At 39.9% G+C, this 23,916-nt stretch overlaps 1 protein-coding gene and 1 long non-coding RNA gene across 2 annotated transcripts in view; one reads left to right on the top strand and one right to left on the bottom strand.

Moving 5' to 3' along the window:
- Positions 1 to 23,916, top strand: part of LOC115653757 — a 131,560-nt gene that overhangs the window by 47,261 nt on the left and 60,383 nt on the right. Inside the window, exon 2 of the long non-coding RNA XR_004001000.1 lies at positions 21,870 to 21,939. This is a non-coding gene — a long non-coding RNA (uncharacterized LOC115653757). The remainder of the gene's footprint in view (positions 1 to 21,869; positions 21,940 to 23,916) is intronic.
- The window catches only part of PCSK1 (proprotein convertase subtilisin/kexin type 1), a 53,584-nt gene that overhangs the window by 4,575 nt on the left and 25,093 nt on the right, over positions 1 to 23,916 (bottom strand). The window contains exons 5-13 of the mRNA XM_030567374.1: positions 21,775 to 21,921; positions 20,574 to 20,650; positions 18,084 to 18,172; positions 14,830 to 15,002; positions 12,228 to 12,440; positions 9,229 to 9,329; positions 6,897 to 7,130; positions 5,161 to 5,318; positions 1,887 to 2,020 (exon numbers count right to left, since the gene is read on the bottom strand). Of these exons, the coding sequence (XP_030423234.1) occupies positions 1,887 to 2,020; positions 5,161 to 5,318; positions 6,897 to 7,130; positions 9,229 to 9,329; positions 12,228 to 12,440; positions 14,830 to 15,002; positions 18,084 to 18,172; positions 20,574 to 20,650; positions 21,775 to 21,921 (1,326 nt within the window). The remainder of the gene's footprint in view (positions 1 to 1,886; positions 2,021 to 5,160; positions 5,319 to 6,896; positions 7,131 to 9,228; positions 9,330 to 12,227; positions 12,441 to 14,829; positions 15,003 to 18,083; positions 18,173 to 20,573; positions 20,651 to 21,774; positions 21,922 to 23,916) is intronic.

The raw sequence follows: 23,916 nt of genomic DNA, 5'->3' as shown, positions 1-23,916 counted from the left end.
TGATGCATAGCAGAAGGTGAGAATGAGTCCAGTGATTCTAAACTTTCCCAAACATGCCAAAAGTACATGTATGTTTTCAATAAGTATCATTATCATTAGTTCAGTCATTACAGTGGAAATATAGTACAGAATGCCAAAAATTACTAAAGCAGATATTTCATATTGTTAGTACTTGTTCTCTGAGCCACCGCACAGCGATTTCTGCACTGTGAGCAATAGATTTTTAATAGTGTTGTACAGTAGTAACACTGCTCACTACTGTAAGCAATAGGATTTAGGACCATGGCTGTGTAATACAGTAATTTTAAAATCTGATAAGGGAAAAGTCAAATATGGAATTTTCTGGAACATATTTTCAACAAACATCATCTTCAGAGTTCTTGCTCAGTTGTCTACCTGAACTAAGACAGCTGTTGAAGATCCACCTATTCTAATAAAACCCTACATTACTAGCCTTAAGATTTAAAGGCTGTGAACACTATTTAAAATTAGCAGTAAATCTAAGTGAGGATTTCATTAGGTAGTTATATAGTGTGGTCAGTAGTGTGAGTAACTGTTTCTGGAATAACAAAAAGTGCCAGAAGCTGAAGAAATGGTGCATTGTTTTTCAGGGAGAAGGCGGGATTTGTTTGAGAGTTCAGGTATCTCGTATTTGAAGATGGAACATGACTATCCATCTAACTAAAACCAAAATGCTCTTCTTATATACATTCCAAGAAATATTATGCCTTGTTACAATGAGCTATTGATTAGGGCACCTCTAACCACGGGATTATCTGACAATCCTACAAATCCTACAGGTAGTATTAACATTACTCCAGAGCTCCCTGTGGAGAATAATGTTTGTTTCTGCTGCCTTCTCCACCTGCCATGTGCTTGGCATTACTCTGCTGCTTACAAGTTCCTCTCATTCCACAATGTACCATTTATTTCTCTACATGGCGATCCTCCAGTTAAAGATGTGCCCCAGAGAAAAACAGAATCAGTGTTCCTTTTCCAGGACTAAGGTCTAAAGGATAGATCCTGAAAGGTGCTGAGCACCTTCAACTCCCACTGATTTCTATAGAGACCAAAGGGGTTGGATACCCTCATATGTCTCATAGGAGGCACTCAGCACCTGATAGGATCTGCCCTTAGTGACAAGTTTATTACCAAACTACTTCAGTGAAATTCTTGAGAGGTGAGTGAGCTTGGATTGATTGCTTTCCCTTTGAAGAGAACGATTTCTCAGTCATCTACCCAGCAGGTTTCTTCTCCAACCTCTCACTGTTGTAATGTAATCCATATTCCCATATGGTTTAGTAAACATTTATTATATATATCTAGATTTCTTGGCTATAATCCTTGTGGACCATTCATTACTTTGAGAGAGAATATAGGGGAAGATATACATCAGAATTGCTCTCTCAGGTCACCAGGAATTAATAGACTCACAAGCTTTTGAGTCAATGAAAATTATGTGCATATACCAAGAAGAGACTAGACCTCTTCTTGTGCTTTACTCCCCAGGAAATCAATTTGCAAGTAAGCCATTACATATTCCATTTCAAAACCACACAAAAATTGCATTAAATGGTTATTCTTCAGCCATGTGAGGAGTATGTACAGCATGGTAAATTATTAAAAGCTAAATTTGGCTGATAGTTGCACTTCCATGAAGTTACCCTGGTTTTACACAGCTGAATTTGGCCCTATCTTTTGAATTTCTATCTCTTTAGCCTGTCCTTTTCCACTTTTATCCAGGTGCATGTTTTGTTTTGTTTTTAAATAAATCAGTTTTTCACTGAACAAACTCCAGCTGTTCTCCATCGTGGAGGATGTTAGTGATCCACGGGTCTATGTCACCAACTCATCTACTTGGTTAATTAGCACGCACACATACTTACCACATCAGTAATTCTCAAAGTCCAAGTGCCTTTTGGATTCTCTCCCCATGTGTGAACAGACATGAAGTCCCAGTTTTTAAAGCCATTGGGAGACTTATCTCTCTCTCTTTCAGCCAGTAAGACAGTGTTGGTGCCTGTATTAGTGCAACAAACAAACATTAATGGAATTAGCAAGCATCCATTGATTTTGTTGAACTACAGCTCCTGTAAATCCTCCCCTTGTATCTGCTCTCCATTCATCACATTTTAGAGATTTTTGCCTATCGTCAAGAACTGCCCACCTTGTTAAACAATACCCATGCTTGCTTTAAGACTGAATAGACCATTTGACTGTTGATCCAAGGCTCTCTTATCTTTCATACTATCAAACCACCAATTGCACTCTACTATCACCTGGAGCAGTTACACTTGTTTTTAGTTTGATTATGGGATGAGACAATGTTACTTCTGGATATTAGCTGTTAAACTAATTTCAAAGCAGGATTTACTATGGAGGATTGCAGTAAATCCAGGAGATGTAATGGAGTATCAGAATCACATCAGCAAGGATCTCACACCCTAACAGACAGTAACATACACCCACAAGGGAAGAGCTTGCAGGAATTAGGAAGGCAATGTCATGCTTTCCTACCTTATGAAGTCATTCAGTAATAAAAAACAGAACTGAGGAAAGCTTTCCCCACTTTAATCTCTGCAGATTAAATTCTGCTCACAAAGTTTGCATAGGGGTAAATGAGAGCAAAATTTACCACTGTGTATTCAATGAGCGTGGGGTGTATCTTAGCCCATGTCTACACTAAGGGCACTACAGCAGCACGGCCACGGTACTACAGCCATACTGCTGTAGTGCTGAAGTGTAGGCACCTCCTACAATGACAGAAGGGGTTTTTTCAATGTAGCTAATCCACCTTTCCAAATGGCGGTAGCTAGGTCAACAGAAGAATTCTTCTGTTGCCCTAGCCATGTCTAGCACACGAGTTAGGTTGACAGAATGCATTTTTCACATCCCTGAGTGCTGTAGCTCTGTTGATCTGACTTTTAAGTGTATACTAGCCTCAGACTCAGGCCAAGTCTACACTACGGGGATGTTAGTGGCACAGCTATGGTGCCGTAGCTATGCTGGTGTAACCCATAGTGCAGGCACAGCCTACAGTGATGGAAGGGGGTTTTCTATTGCTGTAGGAACACCACTTCCCTGATCAATGGTAGCTAGGTTGAACAGAAGCATCTTCCATCAACCTAGCTGAATCTGAACCAGGGATTAAGTTGGTGTAAGCTGTAGCTATGCCATGCAGGGGGTGGTTTTTTCATACCCTTGAGCAAAGTAGCTATGTGAACCTAAATTTTATGTATAGACCAGGACCGGCTTACATTGTAACACCATGGTGACGAGCTCTAACAGGGAAAAGGCATTTTCACTATAGTACTGGCCTGAGTAAAAGCCACTACTTGCGTCTTGCTTGCAACACTCCTGCTAATACATCCCAGAATGATGTTCGCTTTTATTGCAACAGTGTTACACTGCTGACTCATATTTAGCTTGCTATCCAGTATGACCCACAGATCTCTTTCTGCAGTACTCCATCCTAGGCAATCATTTCCCAATTTGTATCTGTGCAACTGATTGTTCCTTCCTAAGTGGAGTATTTTGCATTTGCCCTTATTGAATTTCATCCTATTTACTTCAGACCATTTCTCCAGTTTGTCCAGATCATTTTGGATTTTAATCCTATCCTCCAAAGTTCTTGCAACCCCTCCCTGTTTGGGATCTTCTAAAAAGTTTATAAGTGTACTCTGTATACCATTTATCTAAATCATTGATGAAGAATAGAACAAAACCAGATCCAGAACAGATCCCCACGGGACCCCACTTGATATGCCCTTCCAGGTTGACTATGAAGATAACTATTCTCTGGGAACGTTTTTCCTGCCTGTTATGCATCCACCTTATAGTAGCTCCATCTAGGTTGTATCTTCTTAGTTTCTACCTATCTATTCCCAGACAAAATCTAAACTAAGATGGAGTCAATGTTGAGAGTATGGCTCAGTAATTTAGAGTAAAATACGTTTCAAGGATGTTGCAATTATCCCCAAAACAGACATTGTAAACCCAGGAAATTCAGAGTTAAGGTTATACTTGAAAGAAATCCAAACAAGTTAAGGGTACAAATGCACAACCCAAAGAACCCTAACTCTGCCTTCTAGTGACACCATGCCATGAGTATATGTTTAGGATTAATGCAGTTTAGTGTTTGTGTTCCCAGATCAGATAACACTGATCTCAAAGACCATATTAAATTGCTACCCCTCAACCCTGTGTCAATACAGGATGATGTTAAGATTACTTGTTTTATAGTTTAAGGCAACCATTACTACAATATCTAGGTGCCTGATACAAACATAATGCCTCCATTCAGGCGATGCATTTGCTCACCCCCATCCCAGAGCTCCGTTGACTCACTGAGTCATTGTCTGGCCCCTATAAAGCATAAACTACAAGCTGGTGTCCTACAGAAACCCCCAATATGGGCTACACACCCTCAGCACTGGAACACTATACCCAGAAGTCTTGTCTCTGGAATATGGGACATCAGAAAATGATGTCTCAAAACTAACCAATCACTGTCTCCAACCCTGCAGTATCATTTTCATTTACGGTTGCTATACCTCTGAGATACAAAAAATGGGGCATCTGGAGTGATTCTGAGCCTGTAAAGGTGAAGAGCTGGCAGTGTCTACTGAGCATCCTTACAGAATTCGCAGGACAGCTACCTCACAAAAGGAACAATCCTCAGAAAACCTGGATGTGTGGCAAACCTACTTTTAGTATCATTTCAGTTATCATTTTGAGGTCTTTGCTTTCAAGAATAACTTAAAAGACACAGAGGTAGATAGTGAGGCATAGGCAGCCAAATCCCTGCCTTCACCACGTTTCCTCCATGAGTAGCATTGAGGATCTGGACCTTTAAGGGCTGAGCTTCCCGGACAGAGTCTGGGCAACATGCTTTGAAGCTCCTGCTGTTGTGCGCATCCAGTTGGAACTGGACATAGAATAAAGCAGAGATTTTGCAAGCACGTGAAGCACTGAGAGATCACTGAGCACCACAGCAAGCATGTACCTTTTGGAAGTAATTACTTTTCCTAGAATGTATTCACTCATTTCTAACACAGGGCGATTAAGTGATTCTTATATAAAGATTAATAAGATCAATGTTTTACACTGCAACAGCAGAAACTAATCATTTCTTTGAACACATTTGTTTGCCTCCTGTACCTGATGGGGAAGTGAGGGTGACGTGAAGATCACCTCTGCAGGAATATTCAATTGTTGCTTCAAACTGCACATGCTCCAGAGATGTAATAGAATTTTCTTGCCCTTCACAAGCCTTTGTTGGAATTTCAATAGTTACTTCTCCGTTTGCTCTTAATAACCTAGCAAAGATACAGGGATTATTTGGTTACCTACTAGCTTATTACACAAAGTCCAATGGATGCATTTTACATTTGTATCATGAACGATCAGACTGGGGGAAGATGTACTGCACTCCTTGCTCATCCCAAACGGCCAGTGGAACCTCCAGGAGCTCTGAGTGCACACGAAATACAGAAATCAGCCAAACTGTTTAAATCGACCGGGCCTGATTTCTTCCACACACTACAGAAGCAAGCAAGTTGGATAATCAGTATGTTCTTTCAAGGCTTAATGTCTACATTGCTCTCCAAGAGACTCCTAAAAGACATTCTCTTTAAAATTACAGCATCACACGAGTGTATCAGATGTACATGTTGTTTATCTCAGTAAAATCACCAGCAGGAATATTATTATATAGTTAAAATGGCTGGAAAAAGCTGCAGCAGCTGTAGCCCTCTGAATCATTCCTAGAATAGAGCCTACACCTTCCCAACATTTTCAAAGCATTGTGCATGGTTTTCTCTGTACAATTCTCATTAACTTTAATGAGACTCTGGTGCTTGAATCCCTCCCTACACAATGCATTAAAAATGTAGGAGCTTGTGAGCTTTGTTTTTGTAATGTAACATAAAAGGATTGCAGTAATAATACCTAACTAATAAGTTTCATGTACGTCAGCGCTCTGTATTAAAATCAAAACACAAAGGAAAAAAGATCAGACTGGGAAAAAAAAAGGCAAGAGAGTTTTAAAAAAGCACTATAATAAAAATAACATAAATAAACAGGTTACCAAGAAGTGAAACACCACATAGCTGTATATATTTCTACTTGGTGCACTTAGATGATGTCATTTAAACATTTATTATAACTATCTTTATTCCAGACAACAAAGCCATAAATTAACATGTGAAAACCAAAAAGAAGAGAGTCTCAAGGTCCTTATTGATTAAACAAGTTAATTATCGAGAGAGTCGTTGTGGCTTGCCTGTATTAATACTGAGTCTATGTGCAATGTATAGGAAATATTTGCAGGTATCATATATGAGGTTTTATCAGAGTGCATTTGGGATGGTTTTGTACATAGGAACGGCAGGATAAGTGTGAGTTATGCAGATCACCCCACGAGTGCTGCTGATACAATCTTTACTGTCAGGTATGAGCTATATGTCACGTGTTACAGAAAAAAATATTTTAGGAATAATTTAGAAAAAACAAATTAAACTATATCAGGGCTATTTCTTGTATTTCTTCATCTTAACTGGTTGGATTTAGCATAACAATGCTAATAGTCCTGCAGTGTCATCCATCCAGATGCCGGTTACACATGCAGGCAGAATATTCATTCTGTACTGAATCATGGATCTTAGTATTTTGCAGCAGTCTTACAATGGACTCCATGAAACAAAGAGATGGGGAATTACTCACTCAACTCCCTGGATTTGTGAGAAATAGAGCTAGGCAAAACCAAAGAAACTGAAATTAAATATCTCAATCTTATTTATACCTATTGGACAAATTTGTGCAAGATACTACCTTCCTGCCTTATATTAGAGAGAGATAAATTGATATGAGGTATTAATTTCAATGCAAATTCTTACCTAGGTTCAAAGCTGTTGTCCTTGACTATACACTCTTTCTTTTCAGGTACTCCTTTCCAGGTTTTAGGATCAGTTAAATCCACCAGTGCCTTGGCATTAAGTAATCCAAATCCAAATCTGCTATTCACCATCAACCCTGCTCCATTCTTCTTCCATCCAGGATTGTTGGCCAATGGGTCATATTCTGAAGTCCAGACTACCAAATGCTGCATATCCCTCCAGGTTAGATTAGGGCTGTTTAAAAAAGTCTGGTTAATTCCTACAAAACTGTCAGTCAGCTTTCTCTAATGGTATAATTTTACTCTACACGCACAAAGATGTTGAAAAAGCAATCTTTTTCTGTTAGGTGCTTATATGCACCCTTGCCCCATTACTGTAGTATCTGAGAGCCCCACACACAATGTATTTACCCCAAGAAAATATGGAAGTACTATTATGGCCATTATACAGATGGGGAACTGAGGCAAAGAGAGACTAAGGGACAGATTTTAAAACATATTTAGGGACCTGAGTACTTTTAAAAATCTGGCCCTACATGACGTGCCTAAAGTAAGCCTCTGGTGAAGCAGGGAATTGAACACAGATCTTCCAAGTGCCCTAAACATTGGACCATCCCTTCCCCACTCACAGTGCATTTCTTCTCTGAAAAAGGATTTTGTGAAAATGCTGTTGTGAGGTTACATGATTTTTCGAAGACATTTTTTCTAACTATCAGACCTGTAAACTCAGCATTGTTCTCTGAGCCCCAATCTACACTACAACATTACTTTGGTATAACTACATCATTCAAGAGTGTGAATAATTCACATCCCCTGTACAACAGTTATACCACCCTAAGCACTGGTGTAGACAGCGCTATGTCAGTGGAGAGCTTTTCCCACCAACATAGATACTGCCTCTTGTGGAAGTGGACTTCCCACTTCTCATTAAGATGGGAGTGCTTTCTCCCATCAACGTAGAGTCTTCACTGGAAGCACTGCAGCTGCATCGGTGCAGACACACCACTGTAAATTTGTTGTGTAGACCTGCCTAGAGACTCAGTCTTGGACACTTTCCAGTTCATGTATCATCACTAACACTACGGGTTCTGCAGACTGAATTAGCACCGCATTTAAACCTGGGCAACCCTATTGTCTTCAAATTAGGTGCTCACTAACACGTGTGAAATCCCATTGCCTTCACAGGTAACTGACTGGAATTTAAGCTATGTCTACACTGCCTTGAGTTTGGACTAAGGGAGTGTGAATGCAGTGTGTACCAAAGTGCTGCACTGTAACACCCTGTGATAGGGCGGCTGCCCCTCACCGGCAGAAAAGGGGTTAAAAGCAGCCATAGGGAGGCTGTGCCAGAGGCAGTCAATCAGAGAAGGGCTAAAAGGAGAGCCAATCAGGGCCGAGCAGGCCCATATAAAAAGGGAGCTGCAGGGTAAAGGAGGGCAGTCTCTGTTGGGAGCCCAGGGAAGAAGGACTGTGTCCCTGGAGGGCTGAGAGAACTGCCAGCACCCTGGACAGAGCAGTGCTGCTAGCAGGAACCAGAAGAGTGAGAGGCACTCCTGGATGGCTGCTGGGATTTGCTGGCAGAGGCCCTGAGGCAAGGGCAAAGAGGATGGTGGGGCCATGAGAAAATGACCAGACAATTCATTGCAGTAGCCACTAGGGGAAGTGGCTGAACAGAGGACTGCAGGTCCCCCAGAAGGGGGGAGCACAGTGTGTGGCATGGCTGGAGGGCTGTGTCACTGAAGAGGGTGTGTGATCCTTGGAGAGATGTGGTCCCTAGAGCAGGAATGATGATGGCAAGGCACCACCTGAAGAGGGCACACTAACACGCAGAGCTAATTCCCAAGACAGCCAGCAGAAGGTGCCAGAGTGGTAAGCGCACCCTGTTACTCTCCCCGTGTGATGCCACGGTCATGAACTAAATGATTCTTAGTTCTCATTAATGTACTCCTGTTTGAAGAAGGTGATGGCATTGAGAAGTAGGAACCTTTTAGTTTGTGCCTGCAGCTTCCATATGGGGGAGTTATCACTCTGCACTTTAGTGTGCAAGGCTATTCATACCTCCACAGTCCAAACTGCAGGGCAGTGTAGATAAGCTCTCAGTAAACAGACTGTTGCTGATGCCCAGAATGAAACAGAAAACCCAGGATGACCCTATCTTCTCTATGTTGATTTGCCTGGCTAGCAGGGCTTAAAAGGACTACTAACTTATCTTTATCACTAAAGTTAGTAGGCCTAACTCTGACAGGAAGCGTACCAGTTGAGTGAGATGGTGCCATTTTTGTACAGTCACAGTATGAGTGGACTACATAAGTAGAGAGTTTAGGAAGTCTTACTTTGCTTCAAGAGCTAGAGCAAAAATCCCTGCTGCCAATGGAGCAGATGCAGAGGTCCCAGTGTGAGTCTCAGTACATTCGTTGTGAAGATCAGCACTTGTCTGAAAGAAAACACGACTAAAATGAACATGAGAAAAGCTGAATAAGCATTATTGTTTATATGTTTGGATATATAGTTATGCATCCTTTACCCAGTGCACCTTAATTCACCGTAGAAAAACTTCCCCTCAGTGAACAAAATAATGGACGCTTAAATCTGATGATAATTCAATCTACCCCTCCCACTATATCTATTTCAACTATAATTTTTGTATCAAAATGCCTTGTATTGGAACAAAGTACTCCCACATTGAATATCTTGCCTGATTCTGAGATCTGAGAGATATAAAATTAAGTGATTCAGACTCATCTGTGAATCATAAAACCCCATCATTGTGTTTGGTCTAGAACATTTAAAATTACTGCTTGCTTAAAAATTACTCACACGCTTAGGAGTAGCGCTCTGCTTTCTCTTCAGCAGAAGCACTGTAATTTGTAAATGAAACATGCATTTTATTTGAAAATGAAGTACCTAATTTCTCTGCCCATGTGCCTGCAATATATGAAAGTGGGTATGCTGAGAGCTTTACATCTCAGCTACAGAGAAGCCACTTTGGAAGGGCATTCTTTTGACCTACTGAAATGAAAAGTTATTTTAACCTCCACCTATGCAGTACACTGTAAGATTATCATCAACCAGATCAGAGCTGTTATAGTTACTTAAATGCTACTTTATCACATGTAATCTCTTTATGTCAGGGACTATATACATATATACACGCACACTGTTAGGTGCTGAACATATATAGCACCTAACACAATCGGATCCTGAGCCCTGACTGAGGCTTCTATCTGTTACCATAATAAAAAAAAAATGAAGGCAACATAGAGCCCAATTCTGCCTCCTGCTGAGCATCATTTGCAAGGTGCTGAGCAGTTCTGCTCCTACTATAGTCAGTGAGAGTGGAAAGTGCTCAGAGCCACACCAAAGGGGCTGAACATCTAGCACAGGGGTAGGCAACCTATGGCACGTGTGCCGAAGGCGGCACATGAGCTGATTTTCAGTGGCACTCCACTGCCTGGGTCCTGGCCACTGGTTGGGGGGGCTCTGCATTTTAATGTAATGTTAAACAAAACTTAAACGTTGTAAAAACCTTATTTACTTTACATCCAACAATAGTTTAGTTATATAATATAGACTTGTAGAAAGAGACATTCTAACATTTTTAGAAGGTATTACTAGCACACGAAACCTTAAATTAGAGTGAATAAATGAAGACTGGGCACACCACTTCTGAAAGGTTGCCAACCCCTGATCTAGCACAATCAATCTCAGAGTTTGGAAAATTAGAGTTAGTTGGAAAACCACATTTTTATTCCCACAAGAAATTTTGAACAAAATCTTTTTTCTTTTACTGTACAAAGTTTCAAACTGCTTCAAAGTGATCATTTTTGATCCAAATTGACATCCTGACTTTAAAACAAAAAACCTGAACTAATTTACTTACATTTCAATAATAATTAAAAAAAGAGACCCAATGCCCAAGGTACTCGAACTCGTTATTAAATATCAACAGCATTACAATAATAATTTCAACTTAACCAGCCAGGCACCTATAAAACTCCTTTCCATCCCTTTCATTGTTCTAGGAAACAAACCCTCAGGCCTCTTAGAAAACCCTCACCAACAGATGTCTTTTTCAATGTCCCCTGAAGGGCATTAAATTCCGGCTATTTCAGACAAAGGATGAGACAGGAAGCAAGTTCCAGAGTCCTAGAGTCCTCACAGAGAATGCCCTGCCAGCTGCCTCCTATCTTGGATTATGAGGGGGATACAGCTGAGACACCCCTGCTGACTCAACTGTGCCATGAAATGACATTTTAAGTTGGACCAAAATGAACATTTTCCTTCCATTTTGAAGTGTCAATTAGAAGTAAAAATTTTCACTTTGAAATTGCTCCCGGGAAAACCAAAATTTCCCAGATTTGACATTTTCCCACTGGAAATTTAGATTTTGACTAAGCTACATTTTGGGGTAGAAAATTTTTCAACTCAAAAAATGTCAATCATTCTAATGCTGATGAATGCACTTAGGCCAACTGATTGCTAATCACAGGCAGTGGAAATTCTTAGAGATTTCCTAACACTTGGAGATTAAAAAAGAACAAAACAAAACACTGAATCTAGGGTTAGATTTAAATTCCTGTTCTGGTCTCAAAGGACACATACCTGAAAATACAATGGTCCTCTTACCAGCAGGGAATGTAAAATTCTGAAGCACATTTATATTTGTGTTAAAAGGTCAAGGTCCCAACTAGAAATGGACTTGAATTATGATAAGCAGATCTGAACCTGAACTTCCCCAGATTTTCAGGCCTTTGGGTCTTGTGTTGGGGTTTGGATCTGTCTATATTCCTAACATGTAATCACCCCTGATGTCATATGTTTTAATTCTGAAGAGCATATATTCTTCCAGCTGAAGTCAGCATGAATTTATACTTGGGAATTTTCCTTCCTTTTTCTGATGGTATGAACCCTCCATAGTTTGTATTTTATGATTCACCAGCTTTGCGTCAGACCCCACCAACTTTTTTTAGACTCTCCCAACACAAGGATAGATGAAGTGTGGTTCTGAATATCTTCCCTTTTGCTGTCTATCATCTCAAACCTCTATCTCATTTAAATAGCATAACATTTCAGAGATCAACTGTAATGAAATGATGGTACTATGTAATTTTGCTTTAAAATTAAGGGATGTTAAAGGGTTGCAACCATTTTTTTCAAAGTGCTAATTCTCCAGGGTTCCACCATGACAGTATAAGGCATATAAAACATAAGTAAATGAAGCACTTAAAAGTCAGGCCTTTAAAAGTGGTTTCTGCTTTGTCGTTTTCATATATAAAACAATTCTACATGTGTTCCTCAAGCATGTTTATTAAATCTGGTAAAAACAACCTACAATTCTCTGGTCAGTATAATCCCCACTGCTGTATGCTGTGGCCAGTGTTGAGGAACACTTCTCTGCATACCAGGGAGAAAGACCTTGTTGAGAAGCACTGCTGATGGATATAGTGTAGATACTATCTGTGTAACCATCACAGTCACAATTATCACCCTGACGACCACCATTCCCAGAAGCCCATACAAAAATGGAACCTTTTCCATTTCGGCCCTAAGGAAAAGAAAGGGATGATTATCATAAGGAAGAAAGTCTACAGTCTCTTTAGTACATTCACACCAAAAATCCACATAATTAAATGATCTGCAGACAATAAAGAATAATTGTTCATATAAATCATAGAAAGTTAGAGGTAGAAAAGACCTATTATATGTTCCAGTCTATCTCCCTGCCAGTGAAGGACTGCTCTCTATAGTACATCATCTTGTGATTGGTCCAGTCTACTTTTAAATGTCACAATTAATGGGGCATCTACCACATCCACTGGAAATACGTTTTGGATGCAAATCAGCAGACTGTGATCAATAGATGTGGTTTTTCCTATGAACACATTTGGTACTGAGTGTGTTTACGAAAAGCAGAAATATTTTTTTCAATAAATGGAACTTCATTATGAGTTAATTTCATGTGCATTTGTTGTGATCACAGTAATATTGGTAAGCAGTATGTCTGATGTGTGAGATGACATTTCCATCCAACTCCCTTTGTAATTATGCCCTTTACAGTTTGGCATTTACTTGACGAAAAACTGCAAACCCATAAGCTCATTTTATTGGCGAGTCTACTCATAACTCCCAAATCTGTGGGCTTCCAGTCTTCAGTCTCAGGTCACAATTGCCCCCACTTCCTATTCCAGTTTCCAATGTATAATAAATTTGTTGCAGCTATAAAGTTGCTGACAGAGATGTGGAGAGCTGAGGCAGCATGAAAAATGCCATGCTTTTCCTAGTTTAAACAAGTATTTGCCATTACATCTTAAACTCTTGTAGAATTTAAGTGGAAAGTATCTGCTAATGTGCAGAGCAGAAGCTTAGATTTTAATTCAGTATTAATTTATGTGCATTCATTATAGACAGCAACTAGAAAAGCAGATAATCAATTAATCCCCTCTAATCAACATTGACGTAACTGGTTCAGGGGCCAAGTGGCAATTGCAGCAATCTCAAAATAAAAAATAAAAATAGAAAAACAAGCTACACTCTTCCTATTAGAGTTGTCAGGGTGACTCCATTGGAAATCACAATAAACAAAATAACTTGTTTTAGTAACTGTGGCCCCAATCCACCAACACACTTAAACACATGAGACACGCCATTGACTTCAGCAGGAATACTCATGGGGCTACTCATGTATTTACTGTTAAACGTGTGCTTAAGTGCTTTGCTGGATCCGGATCTAGGGGGCCAGTCCTGAAGCTAGCTTAACACTGTCATCTCTGACTGACTTCAGTGGGAGTTGAGGGCACTCAGTACCTTACAGGATGGGTTAGTTTGGTACAAAATAAACCTTGAAAAAATGCTGTCCTCTTCATCAAGCAAATTTCCTGATTTCCCAGGTCCAGGCCCATGATTTCAGGGGCATTAGTTCCCTACTCTTTCCACTGCCCTTTCTGCCCATCTTCCCTTCCCACCCCCTAGGACTTAATTTTCCTCTCTCCCTTTTCCTGCATTCCTCTCCCTTCCCATCTCTATCTCTCCCTTACCAACACTTTTCTCGTTGGTTAGAATTTCCCACAGTTGTCAGGCTCCCACTTCTTCTGTCCCTCTTTCTGCTGTTCCTGGCTTTTCTCTTTTCTCCAGACTCCTCTCCTCTTCTACAACTCCAACTTCAGGCTCTCTTTTTTTTTTCCATTTATCTCTCTGCTGCATCCCCCTGTCAACACTACCACCTCTAGGTGTCTCCATACCTCCTCCTGGCTAACAGGTGGGGACAGTGTTTATATGTCTGTTTCTGTGTGTGTACCCAGCACTCTCATTCAACACACCACTTGTCTTCTAACCAGATCTCTAGGGATAACATAAAAGAGAATTTAAAAGCTGCTGCTTTCAGTATTCTCCAGCATGCATTCCTACCATCTTCATTTTAATTGGATTAGGTTATGCATAAAGAAATTAACATAGTGCATGTAACAGAATAACACAACCCATCCACACAGTGCTAAAACGCATCACCATTTTACAAAATGAAATATTCGTGAAGCGAACACTTCGTATTAAATTTTTATAGGAGCCTCTGCACAGAAATCCAATTACTATTCAGAGCAAAACATGCAGACAGAGAGGAGGAGGGGGAAGGGAGGCAAAAAAGCAGCAAAAGGAAGGATGAAGAAGGAAAGCTAGTCTGCAGAGAATAACCCCTTGAAAGCAGAACACTGTAAGAATGCTTTCATAAGTCAGGTCCCAGCTGGGAAATTTTGCTGAACCTTTACATTAACATCCTTCTAAAGAATGATTCAGTTTCTCAAATCTGTTTGAATGAGCAGAATGCCTTAGCAAGAAATAGACAAAGAACGGACCATTTTCTCACCCCTAAGAAGCATTTTAAACTACAGTCTTTACCTGCAAGCTGGGCTGTATTTCAACTTAACTACCTGTTAGCATACCTGTTTGATCCCATATTCAAAAGCCTTCTGTGCTAGCCTGCCAGGTCCCTCTACAGTTTTACCATCATCATTAGGGCCCCAGCTTGCACTGTAAATATCCACATGATCTGGATTGAAACCAATTGAACTGGCTTCAATGGCATCAGTGACTATTCCATCCAGCATTCTTATACCTTAAAATAAAATAAAAAACAGGTAGAATGAATCTATTTCATGTTTCCTTTACATTATCATTGTTAAGTGCTTATACAGCACCTAACACAATGCGGTCCTGGTCCAAGATTATAATATCATTGTAAAACACTTCACGTATGTATCATCCTTCCTTTGAGGAATTCAGGGCATTTTACAAATATTAAAAGTGACCTTATAAAAATTGGACTGTGCCCTGCTATTTCTCTCCTGTTCTTTTCTTTTTATAGTGTGGAGAGAAGGACGGTGAGCGTTCCCCCTCCCCCAGTTTATTTTTTACCCTTGAAATATAAAAAAGGACAAATCTGGTCTACAGTGTTTTTTTCTTGAGAGTCTCCTGAATGTCTCATAGAAGATGTATTGTATGCTCTTATTTTAAGTTCTCTCTGTCTGTCTGTCTCTCTCTCACATTTTAACAAAGATTTCTTTTCTCCAAAAGTTAGATAGGTGTTATCAAAAACAGAGTTTTAAAAGTCTTTTGTCTTTAAAAACTTTGAGTTTAAAAGTTTTGTTTAAAATGAAGAATTTTAAACACTCTGACTAAAAAATCCCTTCCTCTCTCAATTACTAAACTATCCAATCCTGAATACACAAAGAAATATTGCAGAAATTTCCCAGCATTGCTAATACTAGTTAATTTCTACCATTGTGAGCAATGTGGGAAGCCCCAGTGATAGCCAGCCATTAACATTCTTATTAGAACCATGTCATCTAATCTTGCACAGAGCAGGGCTAATCTCCAGGATGCCCTAAATTCCAATGGCAGCCAGTGGCTCATCTGCACTAGAGCTCCCAACATTGCTAACACTGTCCATTATGTTAGAAGTGGTGGGGAACTTTTGCAAAATTCCAGCAATAATGCAGTAATGGTAGCAACAGTACAACTGCTAATGTCATGAGAATTTGGAACAGGTTTTCATGGCACAATAATAAAAATGCTTGGGCTCTGTCTATGCTAGAAATTTAGTACCAGAGAAGCTGTATCATTGCTGGCAGTTGCTGAACTATGAATTATAATTCTTCTAGTGTAGAAATTCTCATACATTTTTCCAAAGAAGGACAGACAAGATCTGAATTTCTAATGGGGGGGGGGGGCCACCAAACCTCAGGCTTTGATTCCTTCTTTTGCATTATTAAGAAACAAAAAAGGTGAACTGACTGCAGGATTAGGGCCCGAGATTGTAATATGCAATGAAATACTTAGAACACAGAAGCTAGTATAGACACTGTGAGAGCACCAATAGAGGTAAAGGCAGCTGTACAGATTTGTAATATAGTACAAGAACAAACAATTATATCCTCAGCACACTAGTGAAAAACAATTTAAGCAAAACTGCTGTTTCAGTTCAATTGTCTGTGAAAATTCTGTTTGTTTTCTAAATAAATTCAGGGATATGATTATTGCAAAGGTTTTTCATTAAATTAGTTTTCACCAGTAAGCAGAGTCATATTATTTGTCCATACATTTGTCTTTCCTTTTTCTTCTACATGCTTGTTTCCCATCATCAGCCTCATGAATTCAAAAACAGGCAAAAGCAAAAGGAATTTCAGACAGATACATGTATCTGCCTGACAGATGGCTATTTTTAGCATCACATTCACTGTGTTGGAACTCTCAGCCCAGTCCTTCGTAAAATATAACTTCTTAATCATTTGATTTCCATGCAGCATCAGAGAAACAGTGCTGTGGTGATGTATGTGTACATAAATAAATTCCATTTACTATATGGCATATGGGATAAACCACATTTCTTTCTTCTACGGAAAATAAAGGAGGGGAAGTGCATGTATACACTAAATGAAATTGAAATGTAACCTTTAAAACTAATACAAGGAAATATTTTTCAAACAATGCACAATAAGCCTGTGGAACTCAATGCCACAAGATTTCAATGAGAGCAAGAATTTAATAGGATTCAAAACAGGATTGGACATTTATATGGATAATGAGAACATCCAGAGTTATGATGTTAAATATTTTAAAAATAAACAAGAGCATTCCTTCCTGGAGATGTGTACCAGGAAAAACCTGTATCTCCATTTGCAAATCACATAATAACGCATGCAAACAGGTATGAAGTAACCTTCTTTGTATATGCAAGTGCTTGGAAATGTGGGTACAGCGGATGTTCAACATTTTTGCAGTTTCATCCCTTCACCCTGCTTTAAATATTTGATCCTTGGTGTCTTCATCTTCTGAATGAGATCTTTTATTTAAACAGTGTGTGAGAGCATAAAGGTGGACAGGAAAATGACATCTGTGACAGCTCTAAACCTCTTTGAGAAAACAGGGCTCAAACTGTGAGACCAGTAATCTCAGTTGTCAATCCCAGCTCAGCTGTCCCATTTGAGTCAAGCAAAAAATTGTGAAATTGAAAAACTACAAATGTACAAGTCTATTTTCTTTTGTGCTAAATAACCACTAGCAACTGACATTTTGATCACGTCTATTTCACAGATCTGTAATAAACTAGACTTTCAGACACCATTCTATTGACTAACAGATAAACAAGCCTTTACCTGTTTTCAAAATTAACATGTAAACTGAAATGGAGAAACAAGCAATTGAAATGGAAATCACAGCAATATTAATACCTTGACTGACATGACCTTTCTACAACTGTGTAGACAGGAACAAAACACTCTAAATAAGAGTAGATAGGAAATTGGATTTTCTTTCTTTCACTCTGCAGGTTCTATTTATTTTTGTTGAAAATGAAATACCAACCCACCATTCCCTTATTTAAAAATATAGCCCTCTATTTATTGCAACCAATAATCATATTATGGATCAAATCCTGAGAAACTAATGGCTGCTCTGTAATTGGGACAATATATATGTAGCAATTTACACTATTTCTGTATGAAACTAAATACCACAAGGTGCTGAATGCCTCTTTAGAGACGCTGAGCACACTCAGCTCAAGGTGATGGTAGCTCAGGGTGCTCAGCACCTCCAACTAAGTGCTCAGCAACTTTCAGGGCCAGTCCCTTACTTCACTTTGTTTCCATTCACATCAGAAAAAGTAAAGTTTAAATTAAATTATTGTTTGGTTTCTTACCTCCAACTCTGGAATTGTATGCCACGCCAACACCACATTTCTTGTTATTGGCCTGCATGGCAATTTCCCCTGCACATCGTGTTCCATGTCTGGATAAAGTAAATGATCGTTTAAATCATACTATAAGTCAGTGCATTTATTTAACCTACAGAGACTAGTCACTGTTCTGCCTGAATTGGTGCATTCTTTCATCACCGAGATGTGAACTCTTTGAATATTAAATAGGTATGGAAATATATCTATTTGGAAAAGAATGCATTTTTTGTACTTAGGCTTTGGTAATCATAATTTCAAACCATCCCATGATCAATAGATCATCAAGATGAGGCATTAAGGACCTGATCCAAACCCCACTGAAGTCAACAGAAAGATCATGTTGTTACAATGTCTACGATGAGCTGTACCATGTCTACTATAACAGAGTGCAATAGTGAGGCAAATTTTGAATGCCAAGAAGATGCTAAATCCCTTAAAAATATCATGAAAAAAGCCACTTTTAAGCAAAAATTTAGATATTTAATTTATTTTGGAATGCAGCTGGGTAGTATTTAAACTAAACAAACCTCTTCATCTTTGTGAAATGATTCCTCTAACAAGATATTTTGAATGAAAAATCTTTTGCCATGAAGGATTCCTACCCTTCATAGCATAACAAGACAGCATAACTATAGAGTTACTTTATCTGGTACTACAGCTTGGTATGCAACAAAATGCTTCAATGCTTCTGGATGGAATTTCATTTACATATTAATAAAGATTAGAGGTAATGCAGGTAGATTTAAAAGATAATGTCATTGGAATAAGAGGATAATGGCCTCCTACTGCTATATAAATGCTGTAGCAAAACAGAGACATTCATTTTCAAAATCATAGAACATTTCTTCTCTGATAACTTTCCATTCTGGTGACTTTATTTCTATTATGCCAATGGATTCATGATGTGGATGCTACCATTGTGCCTGATAGACGGTGGGGAACCAGAGTGTGAGTTCCTCATTGTATCATTATTAAATAGTGACATCCTATCTGGCTTACATAATTGACTTGTTCTGTGCTACAGCTTGTAAAGAGGTCTGTTCTCTTCTCTGTGGACTCGCTCTCTCCCAAACTATCATGGAAGGATCTAGCTGCAGCAGAACTACCATGGTGTTTCACTGTGCAGAGGAGAGGTGGGTTGTAGGGAGGTCATGTGGGAAGATTCTTCATTCATTCCCTCCCACAAAATGCTACGAAATTCCACTAAAATAAGTGGCCAGGTGTAAAGGAGGGAGCCTGCTACACCTTCACAAGGGATGGTGTGGTAGGTATGTTCCCCTAGTGCAGGGGCAGGCAAACTTTTTGCCTGAGGGCTGCATTGGGTTTTGTAAATCGTACGGAGGGCCAGTTAGGGGAGGGGGTCATGGCCCCTTCCCCCTGGAACTCTTGCCCCATCCAACTCCTACATTCCCTGAAGGCCTCCCCAGAGCCCCTGCCGCATCCAAGCATCTCTTCTCCCTGTCGCCTGACTGCCCCCAGAACCCCTGCCCCTGACTGTCCCCTGATGGGACCCCTCCCCATCCATCCCCCCCTCCTTCCTGACTGCCCCCCTGAAACCCCAGTCCCCATTCAATCCTCTGTTCCCCCCTCAACCACCCTGATCCCATCCACACCCCAGTCCCCAACCACCACCCCAACCCCCCTGCCCTCTATCCAACCCCCCATGCTCCATGCCCCCCTTATCGCGCTGCCTGGAGCACTGGTGGCTGGCAGCACTCTGCCGTGCCACCCGGCTGGAGCCAGGCCACGCTGCCGTTACCAACACACAGCTCGGAGCACCGGGTCAGGCTGGGCACTGCAGCTGTGCTGCCCGAGGAGCTCACAGTCCCACCACCCAGAGCACTGCGCCGGCAGTGGAGCGAACTGAGGCTGCAGGGGAGGGGAAAGAGCAGGGGAGGGGCCGGGGCTAGCATCCTGGATGAGGAGCTCGGGGGCTGGGCAGGACGGTCCCGCAGGCCAGATGTGGCCCACAGGCCGTAGTTTGCCCACCTCTGCCCTAGTGTCTAAGACACAATGCCTCCTAGAGGCCATCTGACGGGCAGATGTAGTTCCTCTTCATCCCCCATGCAAGGCTATGCACTACAGGCATAGCTGACTAGAAAGTCTGCTTAGTCGGATCGGTGTGCCGTATAATTCATTAGCACTAACAACAAAAGATTGTTCCCTTGAGATTACAAATACATTATCAGTGCTTTATATGAAGAAGAGAGCTTCAAAACATAATGGGGAAATTAAACTGAATAAACTCATCTTGATCTGGAAACTTATTCAACGTCCATATATAATGTGAGCAAAAATACCATAATGTTTTTTCCTTTTTACATGTAATCGTCCTTCGGAGTACAAATATTTCTCAGGTTAATGGTGAAGAGCTGTGCATTTATTTGCCTGTTCTAAGGCACAGCATAATACTTCATTAGTTTGTTTCTTTTCACAAAATGAGAGGCTACTCACTTGTTTTCATTTGTTGGATCATATCTGGGAAAGGGATCGTGATCATTGTCATTGAAATCATAACTTGCCTCTGGATCCTAAATTAAAAAATAGACTTTACAGTTACAATGAGAGAATATCCTCTAAAACAAGTTTTCAAGTTTCTGAAGTCTATACTAGGCGATGACATAATATCAGCTAGATAGATGTGACATCAACTTTAATGTATATTTTGCCCTCAGCATTAGTCATCATTCTTGATGTTTAGGTGAACAGTTAGCTTCCATAAAATAAAAGTACATAACATTTAAATTAATCTTCTAAAGCAGGTATTGATTAGCATGCACGTGGGAAAGGTTTTTTGCTATTAAAGCTTTGGATGTTGGAAGGCTAGTGTAGGGAGGCCTGCAAAGAAAGGTTTTGGGATATTAGGAAGACGGGCACTGGATGGTTTATTTATCATCAAATCACTTTACAAACATTTAATTCAGGAATCCTCACAGCCAGAGTTGTTTTGAACAAGTTTTTGTTAAATGAAAAGTGGCTTTTTTCAAAACCAATTTTTTTCATGAAAAATTGGTGAAAGTTTTTTATTTACAATTTGTTTTCAGTAAAAAAGATTATAACCATTTCAATAACGTTTTCAAAAATATTGTTTTAATTCTCCATTTTTTTTAGCAAAATTACACATGGATCTTTTAAGAAATCTTTGAAATGACAACAATTTTGAACATTCTAATTTTTGCGTAGTTAAATTCTGGAACTGGCTTCCAAAGGAGGTTGTGGAATCCCCATCAGGTTTTAGGAACAGGTTGGACAAACACCAGTAAGGGATGGTCTAGGTTTACTTGGTCCTGCTTCAGCACAGAGGGCTGGACTTGGTAAGCACTCAAGATTCCTTCCAGCCTTACATTTCTATGATGCTGTGAATAAAAAATCCACAAAGGGCTAAAAGAGTTGTAATAGTTCAGCATTAAACCATTGTGTTTAAACATGCCCAGGGGCTAAACCGCCCTGAAGAACCCACTATCCTGGTAAACTTATTAATCAATTCCTAGTGATACAGGCCAGAGTCTAAATTATGCGTGGGGTGAGTATTTCAGTTTCTCTGTCATGTGGGAGCTGTCTTACTAAACAGAGAGAAAGCCAAAGAAGAATGTTTGTATATAAACACCTGCAATTGATTTATTTTTTCTACAGCATTCTTAAATCACAAACTTACATAGTTAGTATATATGTCAGTGTGATTCCACTCCAAGCCATCATCGAGCACTGTTATAACAACACCTTTGCCTGTAATCCCTTTTTGCCATACAGGAATAACATGGAGATCCAGTTTTGGCAGAGATGGAGTCACCCTTGTATCTTGCTGGAGGAAAAAATGATGGTAAGCATTTAAGCATTTATACATTCATATTACACCTGTTCAAAGCTGTGTTTGAGCCATATTACAAATGTGCTTTAAATCAACCTTGGTTTGAGTGTGACCGGAATTTGTAAGCCCTACCCAAGTTTTACAAAAAATCAACAAAGACTGGCCTGTTCAAATAGCCAGGATACTGACAAACCTCCCTGTCTCTACCCAACTTCCCTCATTCTGTTCACCATATGATGTATGATCCTCCCAAAAGATATCTTAGGTAAGAAAGGGGCATCCTGCATCTGATAACAGGAGTAAGGGAGACTGAGGAGCAGGATGTGCTGGATGATCCTTGGATATTTGAGTTAATAGTCAAATCTACAAAGGTTGGTTCTCTTTCACCCACTGAGAACCAAAACTGCAGCCACCCAGGATATGAGGAGCTGTGTTTTCTCTTAATGGTCTCTCCTTTGATGCCCAGGTTAGCTAGTGGAAAACAATTAGGAAATGGAAGGAATTAAAATGATGGGTTGATTATGAAGGACTGTGCTGAATCACAATTTGCTATTTACAGTCTTCAGTGGACAATCTCTTGGAAACATGACTTACCTATGCCCTCTTTCCTTTCACGGAAAGGTCTTCAAAGATTAAGTCTTAAACAGATTATTTTTCTTTTGTAATGTTAACCATAACCATATATATATTTTAATATATGACAGCGTTACCTAATACCTCTATAAAAACACAGGCATAGATTCAATCACTAATGTTTCCTTTGTGTTTCTCAGCACATAAATATATTATTAAATAGGACTTTAAAAAAAATTTTTGTACATCTTTGTTTCGAGAAAAATGCTGAATGAAGTGTGAGAGCTAGATAATGAAATGTACTGCGGGAACAAGATTTCTTGTATTACAATGTGCTGTTTTCTAGCAACTGCAGTTCAAGGAAATATTCTAGGTCACAGGGTTGTTCTGTAGGATCTATCAAATAATTGCTTTTCTGATGACTGTGTGAGGATAACCTGGGGCAGTGGGTTCTATTTTGTCATCAGAGCAGCCAATGAGCAATATATTTATTACATGAACAGGGAAGCACCTTGGAAAAAATACTTGACCATTAAATAGCACTTTTTATTTGAGGATTTCAAAACACTTTGTAAAGGAGGTAAGTATTATGATCCCTGTATGAGCAAACTGAGATGCAAAGAGTTGAAATGACCTGTCAGAGCCACACAGTCAATTGTGGCAGTACCAGGAAGAAACTAGGTCTCCTAGATTCAGTCTATTGCCTTTTCCACAAGACCACACTGCCTTTCTGTGTATTTGCATTCTCCCCATTGGAAATGAGCTGGAAAGAGAACACAGGGAAAAGGTCTCCTGGAAAAGTAAGATTCTGAAAATTTCCCATTGCAAAAAACCAAAAACAAGAACAAAACAAAAAACCCCACAGCTGACCAACCAGCACTGGGGTGGGAGAAAAGCAGGCCAATTAAAGAACAGCAAACAAAAAATGCCCAGTGGCACAGCAAACAGTGCCCCCTTGAAGCTGATGCTCGGGGCAAATGCCCACCCCTAGAACCAGCTCCATACCCTCATTCCCTCTTTTGGAGCCAATGAAGTCTGAAGGTACAGGCATAAGTAGATGCACAGTGTGATCATATGTGGTGAACAGGCTTAAGTCTAGTTATGATAGGGAATGTCCAGCAGATTCTCAGAAAAGCAATGTAAAACTCAGCTGTTCAGCTGTATTTAGCTGGGTTGTTGCAGGAGGTCAAAAAACATGTATAGGGCAGAAAACCTCATCCTCTGCCACCTTTTCATTAATGATTTGATCCTATGAGACACAGAGCACCTTCAACTCCAATCAAAGTCAATAGAAGTTGGGGTGCTGAGCACCTTGCAGGTTTGAAGCTTTATTCCCTGTTGACGTATGCAGTGTGCATTATTAGCTACAACACAGAAATATGCTACCAACTAAAGAGGTTGAACTAGAGACTGGTG

This window comes from Gopherus evgoodei, chromosome 6 (genome assembly GCF_007399415.2).
Source record: "Gopherus evgoodei ecotype Sinaloan lineage chromosome 6, rGopEvg1_v1.p, whole genome shotgun sequence".
Lineage (NCBI taxonomy): Eukaryota > Metazoa > Chordata > Testudines > Testudinidae > Gopherus > Gopherus evgoodei.
Note: the sequence above shows the minus strand (reverse complement) of the source record. Positions and strands in the feature narration are given on the sequence as shown.